The 13265-nt window shown below is 40.5% G+C and overlaps 1 protein-coding gene across 3 annotated transcripts in view; it reads right to left on the reverse strand.

Moving 5' to 3' along the window:
* The window catches only part of PCDH15 (protocadherin related 15), a 400140-nt gene that overhangs the window by 32497 nt on the left and 354378 nt on the right, over nt 1-13265 (reverse strand). For all 3 annotated transcript variants that reach the window (XM_075717276.1, XM_075717274.1, XM_075717275.1), the window contains exon 27: nt 11848-11936. In XM_075717276.1, the coding sequence (XP_075573391.1) occupies nt 11848-11936 (89 nt within the window). The remainder of the gene's footprint in view (nt 1-11847; nt 11937-13265) is intronic.

Genomic DNA, 13265 nt, shown 5'->3' on the forward strand with positions numbered 1-13265 from the left:
AGCTGCAGTGATTTATTTGTGCTGATCAAGGCTGACAACAGCCCAAACGAGATACTAACAGACAAAAACCCCCAGGCTTAGTAGGATGGTAACCTTCAGAGCACTTTTAAAAAACCTCTGCTCCAATATAACCTCTTAAACACTGAACTCTTGGGAAAAGCTTAGCAGGGTTAGGAGAGGTCACCAGAAATAGTGTCCTGAAGTCTAGCTCTTTGTATTTATGACATCAGTTGAGTTTTAAATGGCTCATGGGAAACACCACCTATATTTCACAAAAAAACCCCAACCTGTCATCCTTTTATTAAGCTATATGACTTCAGAGGTCTTCCATTCCAGCCTTATACAGGGTGCATACAATAAATTTTCACCCACAGAAACAACTACTTCAACCATTTTCGGTGGGATATTTCATCTGGCCCTCCAATATAGCACAACATATCAGATGCCAGAACACCTGCTACTCCAAAAGGCATGAGCAAGTTTTACAGCCATAAAAAAGTTGGAATATTGATCTGACACATTTACTACAGGAAAAAAACCCCAAAACTGCAGAAGTTCTACAAGCAGAAGAAAGATAGTTTGACAGAATTCAGCGGCAGCTATTGCCTGAGATAACAAGGGTGTAACAACTATAAACCAAAACAAATCTGTTCTTTTTTCCAAAGAGAAGGATTCATTACAAGCTTCCAGAGCACAGAATGGCACACTCTGCAGATATGTACCTAAATGGCAATGTGCCAATACATGAGATAAGTTTTAATTCCCTAGAATTGCATTTACTAGAAAAGGTGACATTTACTGGTCATTTTATTAATTACTGTCATGTGACCAATTTTCTTTATTACTGAATATTCTTTTTTTCTTTTTCTTTTTTTTTTGACAACTGACTGTCCGCAGACATCTTAGTAAGTGCTTTTGGAAGCCTTTGTTCTAAATTCAAAATCTCCTATTTTTCTACAGTTCTCCATGCAGAACTGTTTACGGGAGAAATCCTAACATGTGGTGTTATTCCTAAAATATTCAAAAAGGCAAAGGGAGAATGGCTGTTTGGAGAATGATCCTCCAAACAAACAAAAAATACTTGTGACAGCTTGAAATGCCTTCAGCGTGCCTGCAGAAGCACCAAACCAATGGGGAAAGGACCTCACCGAGCACCCGGGAAGTTTCTGCACAGAGAGCAAGCACACTTACATCTCAGATATGGAGGGCTTATGGAAAGTTGTAAGCGTAACTCACTACTGCTCTAACAAACTGCTTTAAGAAAGGACAACACCTTAATACAGTTTTTAAAAAATATATTCTCTTCCTTCCTCCTTGTCTGGTCCACTGCTTTAGTGGGAAGGCATAAACAAAGGCATAAAAACAAGTATCATCCACAGTGGATACCAGGGCAAAAAAGTACGGACAAATAAACAAGAGAAGCTGGAAGGCTAAATAAATACTCCATCAGAACTATGAGTTATGGCAAAACACAAGATTTTTCTGGGCTAATTCATGTGATTGGAATATCAAATTGAAAAGCAATAGCTGAGTTAGGAGGCAAAAGCAAGGGAACGAGAGGGAACATGCTGCCTGATAGATCAAGGTTGCACTAGGGTGTGGAGGAAGACAAATCTCATAAAAAAGGACATCAATGACTTTAAGAAGTCACTTGTTGTTTTAAACAAAATCTTTTGCAGTTGCTGAGGTTACATTTTGCTGCTGTTTTTTTTCCTGACACAAGATTTCCAAAGTACAGTAATGCTGTCAAAGCAGTATCACCATCTCATAATTTTTCAAGACCACTGATCCACATTTATCCATCCAGTTTCTCTGCTCTGTGTGTGAAAGTTTAATGTGCCCTTAAAAATAGAAGCTTTTCTATAAGATTTTGAAAAATCCAAGTCTGTTAGACCCAGGTCCTAGCCTAGCCGTGAATTGTCTTCTCTTAGTGTAGAGCTGTTTTTGTAGGGAAAATAAAAATAGTAGATTGCCTGACACATTGCTCAGTGACTGGCGTCCTCTAAGCAAGCACTCCTGCCATTTGCAGATATGGTAAACTCTACTGTAAACTCTACTCATCTCTGCTTCTGGCACGTGCTTAACTGGCAGCTTGGGTGATAACCCGTTACAGGCACCTCAGTAAAAATTCTCCCAGGTAAAACTTGACAGAACAAATCTAGGAGATGCAGATTACTATAAAAAAAAACAAACCTAAACATTATGTGAATGTAAGTGACTAAAAGAAGCCATAACCGTCTTTAGAATGGCGTTTTGCACAAGGATTCAGATAGGGAGGTAAATCTTTAATGTATTTGGTCTAATTGGTACACAATCATCTTCTGTTGCTGCAGAGGGGGGGATGCTTTTGTTTCCTTGCACAGAACTATTATTTCACCCAAGACAGAAACGCCCTGTAAGGGCTGGAAGGTTATAACGTAGGTTCACTTTTAGCAGAATTGGTAACAACATTCCCTTTTCTCAAAAATTCCTGGCATGGCTTCTGCTGGAATTCATTGCCTTTGAGAATATCTTTGTCTAAAACACTATTAAGATTGAAGAACAAATAGCATACTGCTTTCCGACTATGAGAAATAAGTACGTCGCAGCCATTGGCTTTAACTGACTTTGCAAGAAACACCACGAAGTATAGTGGAATGACAGTAATGTTTCATCTGAAACGCACAAATTGCATGTTTAGGTTGAAACATATAATAAAAATGCACTGAAGACTGAAAAGAAGCAATTAAAGAATGCACTTAAAAATACAGGCAGTTCCCTGTAGAGTTATTTTAAAAGCCATTCAGCTGAACTTGTGATGCTGAAAGCACTGCAGTGTTTTAGAACTCTCCTGAAAGCAGCCGCCTGCTTGTAATACTACTCACAAGAACCAATTTTTAAAACGCATACTTTAAGTAACAACAGCGTCTGCAGTTCTGCTGTATTCATCAGCAAAAGTTAGCTTAAAATTAGTGTCACTTGTTAATGCAACAAGGGTAATTACCATCCTCCCAACAGTGGTGCAGTGAGAGGAAGAACCAGCAACTTAACAGGCGACGAGATTTTCCTACTGCTCTAACTCCATTTAGCTCTGCAGACATAACATAATGACCAGAAATGCCTCCCAGTGCATCTTCATTACCATCACCTTGCGAAGTCCCACCAGCGACACCAGTGAAATTAAATGAAGGACAAGAGGATTTTCACTGTCGTTGCAGACATGATGTGGCCCTAAATATCCTGGAAACTCAGAAATGATATTTTTTCATCTTTAGATGCAAAAGAAATGGAAAGGCAAAAAAATACAGGTGTGTTGCTCTGTTGAGCTGTCCCCTGGCTGGTGGCATTCTGCTTCTCAGAACATTCCTGAAACCAGCAGACCAACACCCCAAATCTGAGACAAGGCACCACGTTCCTGGGCCACGCTCAGTGCCGTGCCCATGGGCTGGTATGCGCACCTGAGGCATCGTGCCGCGGGCAGGGCTGAGGTTGCTGCACCCCGCTACAGGCAGAGAAGACCCTGCTGAGCACAGGACTAAATCTGGGACGTGGTTTAGTGGGCGTGGTGGTGTTGGGTTGATGGTTGCACTGATGATCTCAGAGGTCCTTTTTGACCTTAGCGATTCCTAGTTTTACTTTCATTAACAAATAATCCAGTCACCAAGCCAGGAAACATGAAATTAATTATTACTCTACCCTTAATTGGTTTAGTGGTGGACTTGGTAGTGTGAGGTTAATGGTTGGACTGGATGATCTTAAAGACCTTTTCCAACCTAAACAATTCTATGATTCTATGAAATTAAGGGGTGCACCCTGGCACCGCAGCATTGTGCTGCTTTCTCCCTACAGCTGCACGAATCCAGCATGCCAGACACATGCCCCAGCACAGGAGAGATCCTGCTACTGGGAAAGATGCGAAGGACCACTTGGAAGCTTCTTTGGAAACTAATGCGAAAGGTCCACATGAGCCGGTTAATTCACCTCAAAGCATGAGATACGGCACCAGCCACGTGAGAGCCTGGCAGCACTGGCAACTCAACTAGACTGATAGTCATCGTGTAAGACTTGGTAAGTCAGCAGCAAGGTTTAATGACCCTCTGTTGTCTGTGGCAGAGAAGATGCATGACAGGGCCCAAAAGAGCACCGCAACGTTCCAGTAGTTTTATACCCTCGAGCTGAATTGCTAAGTTGCACGCGTACCCTCTGAATCAGCACACAAACAAAAGAAACAATTCAATTTGCAGAATATTTTAGATCCTCACCAGTACCTGAAATTAGTTACTGCACAATTTTCTTTGCAGAAAATTCTATGGGAAAAGAAAATGTTTCAGTTCCCTAATTTGATAGCCTGCTGTGTTTCTGGAGCACATAAAAATATTTTTATTTAAGAAAAGAAGAAAAAAAAAGTCCATTCTTTCCTTCAGGACTCTGAAATAACTAGTATCATAGACTTGGAGCTACAAGTCTTGAAGACTTGTAGCATAACTTTTAATCCTTTTTTAACTTTTAATCCTTTTTAATCTTTTTTTAATCCTGCATAACTTTTGGCTCCTCCACTGAAAATTCTAGCTCTTCAAAATAACTTAGTAGTAATAATAATGAATTTATATTCTAGGTATTTGAAAATGCAAGCAAATTTGGCAACAATGCACAGACAAGAGCATTCAGCTCTGCCACCACACATCAATACAGACTTTCAAGACTCAAGTCTTTCATTTAAGTTGAATACACACTATCAATTTTGCTCAACCTCAGCCAAATTCTGGCTGTGTTGGGTTTTTGCAAGGTTAATAATTGACAACTGAACTGGATTTTCAGCTGTACTTTCGCAAATAGGTGAGGTCCAGTTCCAGCACATGGGCCCCAGCTGCCTTATTCCAGCACCGGGGAGGTTACACTGCTTCTGCGGCCTCCAGAGAGGCACCAAGCTGCTTTGGAGCTGCCAGCACGACTCAAGAAACCCTTCCTGGCCAGCTAAGTCAGCCTGCTTTGTGCTGCAATGTAGAATAAAAAATCCAGGACTGGGGTTTATTTCAAGCCTAAGACTATTCCTTCTATATAAAACAGCCTTTTGACAAAGATTATTTCTACTTTTATATCACACGCAAGGCATGTATCTAGCAGGAAGGAGCACCGCTGAGCCCATTTACTCTGCATATAGCAACATCTGAAACATTTAGAAAACAACCCAGAGACAATGTCTTTATACATACTTACCCTAATCCTATAAAAGCGTATTGGATTGCACACCATAAAGGAAATTTGCTTTCTTACATATCGCTGAAGTTTCTTTTCTTTTTTTTTGTGCTCATCTTGTATAATCCTGTCCTCCAAAAAACCTACACGCGCTCCAACTTTTTATTTCAGTATCATTTTTCCCGGTCGTACAAGGAACATTATGCTATGCTCACCCTGAAGAGTAATACACAGAGACATCTTGACTTTGACCCAGAAGACATATCTTCACATCTCAGCACAAAAGGGTTTTTACTGCAATAGTAAGCAATTTCAGAATAAAGCAGAAGTTTACAGCTTTATCTGAGAAGCCACGCACTGCACTTCAGAGAAAATACATTAACAGAACAACGTTCAGTATTATTGAGAGGAGAAGGGAGAAGGAGATCGCTGAACCAGTGCTTCCCAGCTGGCAGTGGAAGTAGCAAGTGGAAAAGCTGGAGCTGAATAAGCTTTGGGCTCTATTACCTAACTTAATAAAGGTAGCCTAATGTTATTAATCATCCTGATTATAGTGGAGGGAGGCTAAGGTCAGCTAAAAAATGGCATGGGCTCTGTTAAACACTCTACAAGGCAACAACTACAGGACACGCGTTCTCCAAGCAAAGCCAAATGTAGGGTGGCTATGAAACATGATGCAGCCAGTTGGTGGGAAATGTCCCTCTAATCTCATTATTTATTTGCTAATTTTGCAATTTAATTTAGAATGAAACAATACAGCGCAAACAAGCGAGAGGGGGAGAAAGGTGGGGGAAAGTGGACCGAAGAGCCAGGAGCAAAATGAACCCATAGAACAGCGTCAGAGAGCACTGAGGCAAAGAACAAGGCAGCTGCAGCAGTTTGCGACTAACAAACATTTAATAATTGAAGAGTGCTTAATGGCAAGTTCCCTGCCACCACCCCAATATGCAAAAAGTCCGGCCACCTGTAATTAGGCTTCAGTCAGTAATTACGTGGCAAGAATCATAAAGCAAGCAACAGAATGGTACCTCTCCTGTGGGAAAGCCACCGCATCCGAGCGGTTTATATACTGCAACTGCATCCAGCAGGAGAGACACTACCAATTCATGGACAGAGGAGAAGAAAAAACACTGGTGCACTAAGGTTGGATATTTTAATACAGTCAAGAGCGCTTTCAGAGGCACCGCATTGCCAAACAAGAGCCTCTAAGGCGGCCCATCTGAGGGGTAGCTGTGTCTGGCTTCACTAAACATACCAAGAACGCTGGAATCCCAGTGATGCCTCGTAACATCTGACTTCATTATATGCAGCCACTTCTTGATAAATACGCTACATTTCAGAGGCACTCACTCATCCTCCCAATTACTGAGCATACCGATATTCTAACAAAAAGAAAGCGGGAACACAAATAAAACACAACGCTATACACAAGTGCCACGTAAAGCACTCACGTCAGCTGTCCCTTTTACACGCCACCGACTCGCTTCTGCAAGCGAGATCAGAAAACACCATTTGCTACATTGTCAACAGCAAAATGTAACTGAAGGGAATCGTCCACATTCGGAAACATTTCCCTAAAGAGAGGACTGTGCATTGCCGCTCATATATATAAAATATATTATCTCATATACGATGATCCTACATAAAATTATATATGATGTACAATGTACCTGTGATGTATATTATGATATATAATTTATAGCAATATATATTGCTATGGTATATATTATGACTTTTCTTTTAAGTGGACCACAGTTCCTATGCAGCAAAGCAGAGCAGATGCTCCTTTGAGAAATGATGGCAGTCAACTTTATATATGCAAACTATTAAGTTAGCAGGCTGAATGTTTGTATTCCGAGACACTCAGCATATCTCCAAGGATCAGCACTTGATTTTATATTCGGATTTTCTGGTAAAAAACTGTCTGGTTGCTTCTACATTGCATTAGAGGTTTGAGTGTGGATTTTCTTTAACTATGGAACAGCTCCATTCTTTTGTAAGCATTAAGGTATTAAGGATTGCAGCCTATAACAGGCCAAAAAACACATGAAGGAAAGTTCCCTGGAATTATCACAGGTGCTATTTCCAGTAATTATGTCTTAAAAAGTAGGGAATAATCTCTATTAAGATCCACACGATACACAGGAGCATCCAGAAGACTGACAAAGTTGCTACTCAAGAACACCTGCACTTCAATTCCACTTCCAGAGGCAGGTCTGGCCAAGGAGGCTGTGCGCACCTACATTCCTCAGCCCAGGAGAACGGAAAATGCTAGAGTGATGCAGAGAGAAGGCGGGCTCAAAAGCCCACGACGTGCAGCAAGTACAAGCATTTTGGGACCTCTACCTGTGCACTAATACAGGCACCGCGACTTGTCTGTTATGAAGTCAAAATATAAAAAAAGGGAATCGCCACCAAGACCACCCTGAAAATACGGGAGACTACAGAAACTTCTTGATCTGGGAAGTCAAGATTTCAGCATTTAAATATTTCCATTTATTACATAATTTATTATTAAATAATAAAACAACTATCTATTGTTGTATCTATGCACATTTATTAGCAGTGTAAGGTGATTCCATCAGATCCTCTTTTCCAATGAAAGATTCCTACACAAACGCTAGGAGATTTTCTTCATATGGATGGAAAAGAAACTCCGTTCTTTCCAGGCTCACTTTTCACTACAGGGAGGAAAGAAGAACACGGGAAACCTCATATGATTTTTGAAACTGAGGAAACAATCCTACTGTTCTTTAACAACTCCAGAGCAGTCCAAGTGCAGCTGAATGTGTTTTCTTTACCCACTTGATCAGCTCAGAAAGCACACACGATGCAAAAAATGTTAACTTTAACGTTGAAAATGAGGCCAAAATGGTTTTGGCTAGCTTTAGATTAAAAAAAAAAAAAAAAAAAAAAAAAAAAAAAGGGAGTTCCCTAAGCAGTATTATCTCCATTTTGCAGGGTTTGTAGGCTGTGGGACAAAACCAGCCTTTTCAAGAGGAATGTCTATGCAGTATTTAATCAAAGCACTCATTTGGAGCCACTCCATTATTCCATTTCAGAGAAAATTATTTGCCATCTACAGAAGCGTGTACGAGGAATTTAATTCGCAAGACATTTCTGTTACTTATGAGATGAGAGAAACACAGGTCTCTCTTGGTAAATTGGTATTTCTGATTTTAGCTAGAGGTTTAAGTTGCAGCCATGTGAAAAACCAAAGAACTAAATGCTCTGAGCATGAAGTTGCCTATTTTATTCTAGTTGGAATGCTGTTCCTTGCCCAGCAATAAGCACTCACAAACATCGACACGTTTAACAAACACTGTCGTCTGCCTTCCCCAAGTTTTCTGAAGGAGAGGAACACGCACTGAATTTTCCACTAAGCCTCACTCCATTTTCCCTGTCATCTTCTGTAGCAGACATAAATGGACCTATCTGAACAGACATAATTAAAGTGGGTGAGAGAAATGGCAAATCTGACATTGATGTGCAGTCCAGAGGATATGAACAGCTTGTTGACGACATTAAAGCCGTTGGAGGAAAACTGAGGAGCTTACTGAATGACTGCGGAGGATCATGACACTATCAGAAATGTCAGCTGAAGACATACCCATTGTAGCCCTCAAAAAGCCCAAACTCCTAAGCCAAACAGACAGGGACATTTTAAATCTTTTCTTCTATGGTATGCTTCCTTTCTTTGGAACGTTAACCGACGTACATCTCAGGGCTGTGCTGAGTAAGCCTTCCCTGTGTGGAAGACTGCATTAATTATATATTTCTTAATACCTTGTTATCCACTCTCTAGTGAAAATTACAGGCAGCTGGGGAGAACCTGTTACAACTTGTTCTCCCAAGTTGTTTAAATCACTATTTATTTTATTGTGAAAAATCACTATCATTTCAAAAACGGCCCAACTACTCACTTCCCTAACATCCCCCATGACCAAGCATTGCAACGGGCGGTTAAATGTTATATTTTCAGAGATTATTTTTTACTATCACTCCAGTCCTAAAATGAGAGGAGCCGAATAACCTCTGTAGTTACTAACTGACTTAACGATCCAGTCTTTCTATCTGTTAACGAATTATACAATGTGTTCTAATTTTATAAATTACTGCATTACTTGAAATGGCTCAGAAACCCCTTTGGGCAAAAGTACTTTAGCCTGAGAAGGTCTCCAGATTATTTGGTTTCCCTTTGCCTGAGGTTATATCTTCCGAATAGCACATGAAAAATCACAAATTCCTATTATTTTGTTTTTACATCCTGCATGAATTATTAAAGCCTTTATAAAAACAGGGAGATAGCATTCTTTTAAACTTCAGGAGGAAAATCCAATAAATTTGAAGATGGCAATGAAATAAATACATTTCCATGTGAAAGAGACAAATGCACATATGCAAAATTATTTCTGAGACTTCTCTGCAAATATTTTCAATAAGGGATGTGACAATTTTAAAACAAGCTAATGCAATCTCTTCTGGCAAAGGTTGTCCTTGAAAGCCTATCCTTAGAAGTGAAATTCTTACGCTATACTCACTTGCTGGCCTCACGGTGTTCGTGAAGGCTTCCCAAGCTAAGTTTGAGAATTCAAAACCTGGACGTGTTTTTTTATTTTTATACCCATGCAAAAGCTTCATTCACTGTGAAATATTTACACATCTGTCAGAGACTTCCATGCACAAGTGCCAGAACAGCATGAAACAAGTTTTAAAAGATTCCAACCTGGCAGAAAAGAGGTTTTTTTGGAGCACAGAGACCAAGGAACGTGGCTCTGGGCCATTTTCCAAGACTGTGGCAGGATATGCCAGCTATTCCTCTGGGCCCCGGAGGAGAGGAGTGAGGGTATGCTTACGGTACAATTTATTGTCGAGGCAGCGAACACTGCTGAGGTCTGCTGGGGGCTGGAAACAAGCTGCTCCAGCGTTTGCAAAAGGAGACTTTTGCAGGGATGGCGAAAGGGCGAGACGCAATCTGCTCTTGCCGTCCTCGCCGTGCCACCCATTGCAGCATTCATGCTCTCAGTCCCACGACATGTGTGCTACGCAGTTGACACTCTTCATTCAAGCCAGGCTGCTTCTGCCCTGCCTTCTGCCCTACCACCTTCCGTAAGAGCCATCTGTATTTTGCTGGTGGCTCCTCTGGCTCCAGGACAGTCCAAAACTGGGAGGATCTCAAACACGGCCTAAGTCCAATTTAGCATGACATCTATGCTACGCCATGCAGAAACACGTGGTACAGAACGCGTGTTCATCTTCTCCACTCAAGAAAACAGAAGCTCAGGAAGGCTACAAATTACCGTGTGAAGAAAAATGTGTACAGTGCAGCACGCTGAGGTGAACTTGAAGGCGTAGCAAAGCAGAAACAAATTCTTCCTATTACTGTCACTAAAAGATGCATTGCTCTTTGACTCTCCAGCCACCACCAACACCTGACACTTCTGGAAAGCTACATCTTAAGTGTTGAGCAAGCAGACTCCTTCATTATTCTTAGCTCTAGGAAATGGAGTCCCTGTGAGTCCAGACTATTGCCTGAACAACTTCATTAGTGTTTCTGACCTTAGAATCTATCAGAGCTAACTCACAGCTGACTCAAAAAAGAGGGAGAAAAGGGGAACATGTCCTACAATCTCCAGAAGCAAATCTGTCGATATTTTTTCCTAGCCCAGTGAAGACATGAGCCATTTAGAGACAACACACTTCTTTTTAGGTGAATGATGATATCATCAACCCTAAGGTATTTCAATTTCCGTGGAGAAGTAAAGGTATGACAACAGTCAGGATGGAACAGGCCTGTTGAAATCTTGAGAAATGCCATTCATCACCAATTAAAGTGACAGAACACAAAGATTGTTTTTAAACTATTTCCTATTGTATTTTTTTCCCCATATTGTCTAATTCATGGTTATATGCCTAATGACACAAAGTATAGAAAATCATCCTTGTCTTACAAAAAGAAGCTAAAAGTGAAAACCTGACTCCTGGAAGCTGATGATGTTGTGGGTATGAGTGCTGTTAAAACATATTTTACCAAAAAGATTTTAGCTGGCTTCCAGTATGATAAAATACTTTGCTTTTATTGCAAAGCATTAACATTTCCAATTACCCGTCCCCCATCGCAACATTTCATACCTGCTAGACCTGAATAACAACACCCCATTACCAATTTTTTTGCGCTTAAAATTCTATGTGGTGATGCTAGTGGTATTAATTGTACCAGTATAAATTTTCTAAATTCTGCTTTTTTTCCCTTAGAGCTACGTCACCCAAATAATACAGCTCACTGAGACACACTGCCTCAGCCTTTTGGAGATGTGCTTTACTCATTTGACAGCCTGGATTGTGACAGATGCGGGTTCTGTGCTCAGTGTTTGGAGCCTCCACTATGGTCTGTATTAGGGGCAGCTCTGAACCTAGTCTGAGCCCACAAAGCGGGCAAATGTGCAAGCAAAGAAGTGCTGTGCCTCTGCATTCTCCAGAAGAGGGGCAAAATGTGGGTTTGGGGAGGGCCAGTGCTGTCCCTCAGCTGGTTGTGCTCCCCATCAAAACACCTACTAGCGCATTTTCAAGTCTTTCGGTAAAAAAATGGATCGTGGCATAAAGGGAGCGTGCTGAATCTAAACACAAAACCAGAGAATTTTCTGATATTTGTAGAGTAAATAAATTTATTACCCTATGAGTTGATCTTTGTTTTGTTCCACAAGGGTGGGAGGAACATTAGAGACGATGACTTGCATATCCAACTGATTGACCACAGAGACCTGGAAACAAAAGAGTGAAATTCAGTTGGCACTCCCATGCATAACATCCTCCCCATACAAAAAGACTGGAATAATTACCTTCCTGCCTTCACAGCCATGCCCTGATGTACGGATTTCTCATTTTAATTCCGAATAAGAGAGCTGGGAAATCTTGCTTTGCTTGGCAGCCAAAACCAATAAACAGCAGGCAAAGATTTAACTAGAACTCTAATTGCAGGACTGCATCAGCATTATAGATTTTTTAAGGTGGGGACTATGAAACCTGTTCTTCATAGTTTAGACTTTACTTACAGAATCATGGATCTCCCACGTGTCACATTCAAAATCACTTATGAGCATTATGGTATTTTTGATGACTTGATAGGAAAATCCAACCTTGGAAATACGCAGTTTGCACCAATGTAAATGCAAATACCAGATTAATTCAACTAAATCAATGATACTTTGTTAGAAAATCACAAAGGAAACTGTTCATCTGTTTTGAAGTCATCAGTGTAAGTTACTTTAATCTCCAATTTTTTTTTAGCTTCTCCTTCTATATGGCATAAAACTGTGCATAGCCAATTACAACTGCACTTTTAAATAAAAGGACATGAAAATGCCTCTTTAATACACTCAGTACTCGTGTGCTTTGTTTAAAAAAAAAAAATTCCAGGATTCCATGGAAGAACCAATTCACCTCAGACCAAATCTCTCGTATTGGCATTTTCTACTACAAAAGTAATGTAAGTCTTCTGTTTTTCCACAGCAGGCTGGACCGTCAGGGTGCAGAAGGGACTACACGCATGCATGAAATTCAGCAGATTTGGCAAACTCTGCTTCACATCTCCTGATCTAGTCTCCTCAAGCTGTTTTTATCCCAAGAAAAGGCTGCCTTCCAGTAAAATGATTGCATGCTTTTTCCTCCCTTTTAAATATTTTTGCATTTTGTAGTAGTTCTCTCTTCACTAGCACAGCCAACTTCCCCTTAGGTTGTGAAAGGAACAGTTACTTCCCGTACTGGTGGAGCAAATAAAACATTTCTTAAAACTTGGTGCATGTCCATATAGGCATGACGGCAAACCCTATACTCCAAACCACCTCCCTATAGAGGATTCTGGAGGTAAATTTGGAAAAGTAGGACAACGTTAAAGCCGATAAATTTAAACAACAGAGTTAGCCGATTCAATTCTAAAAGCAAAAAACAGCTCCTGTTTTTCAAAAGAGAAGTCTGAGCCCTGTAAGCACTGCAGCAGACAAGCCATAATATACTTTCACATCAAACACTGATTCACCAGCTTTGAAGCTTAATTCAACTTGAAATATTTAAATGTTCTTGAAATGTCATCA

The sequence above is a fragment of the Pelecanus crispus genome, chromosome 10 (genome assembly GCF_030463565.1).
Source record: "Pelecanus crispus isolate bPelCri1 chromosome 10, bPelCri1.pri, whole genome shotgun sequence".
NCBI classification, from domain to species: Eukaryota; Metazoa; Chordata; class Aves; order Pelecaniformes; family Pelecanidae; genus Pelecanus; species Pelecanus crispus.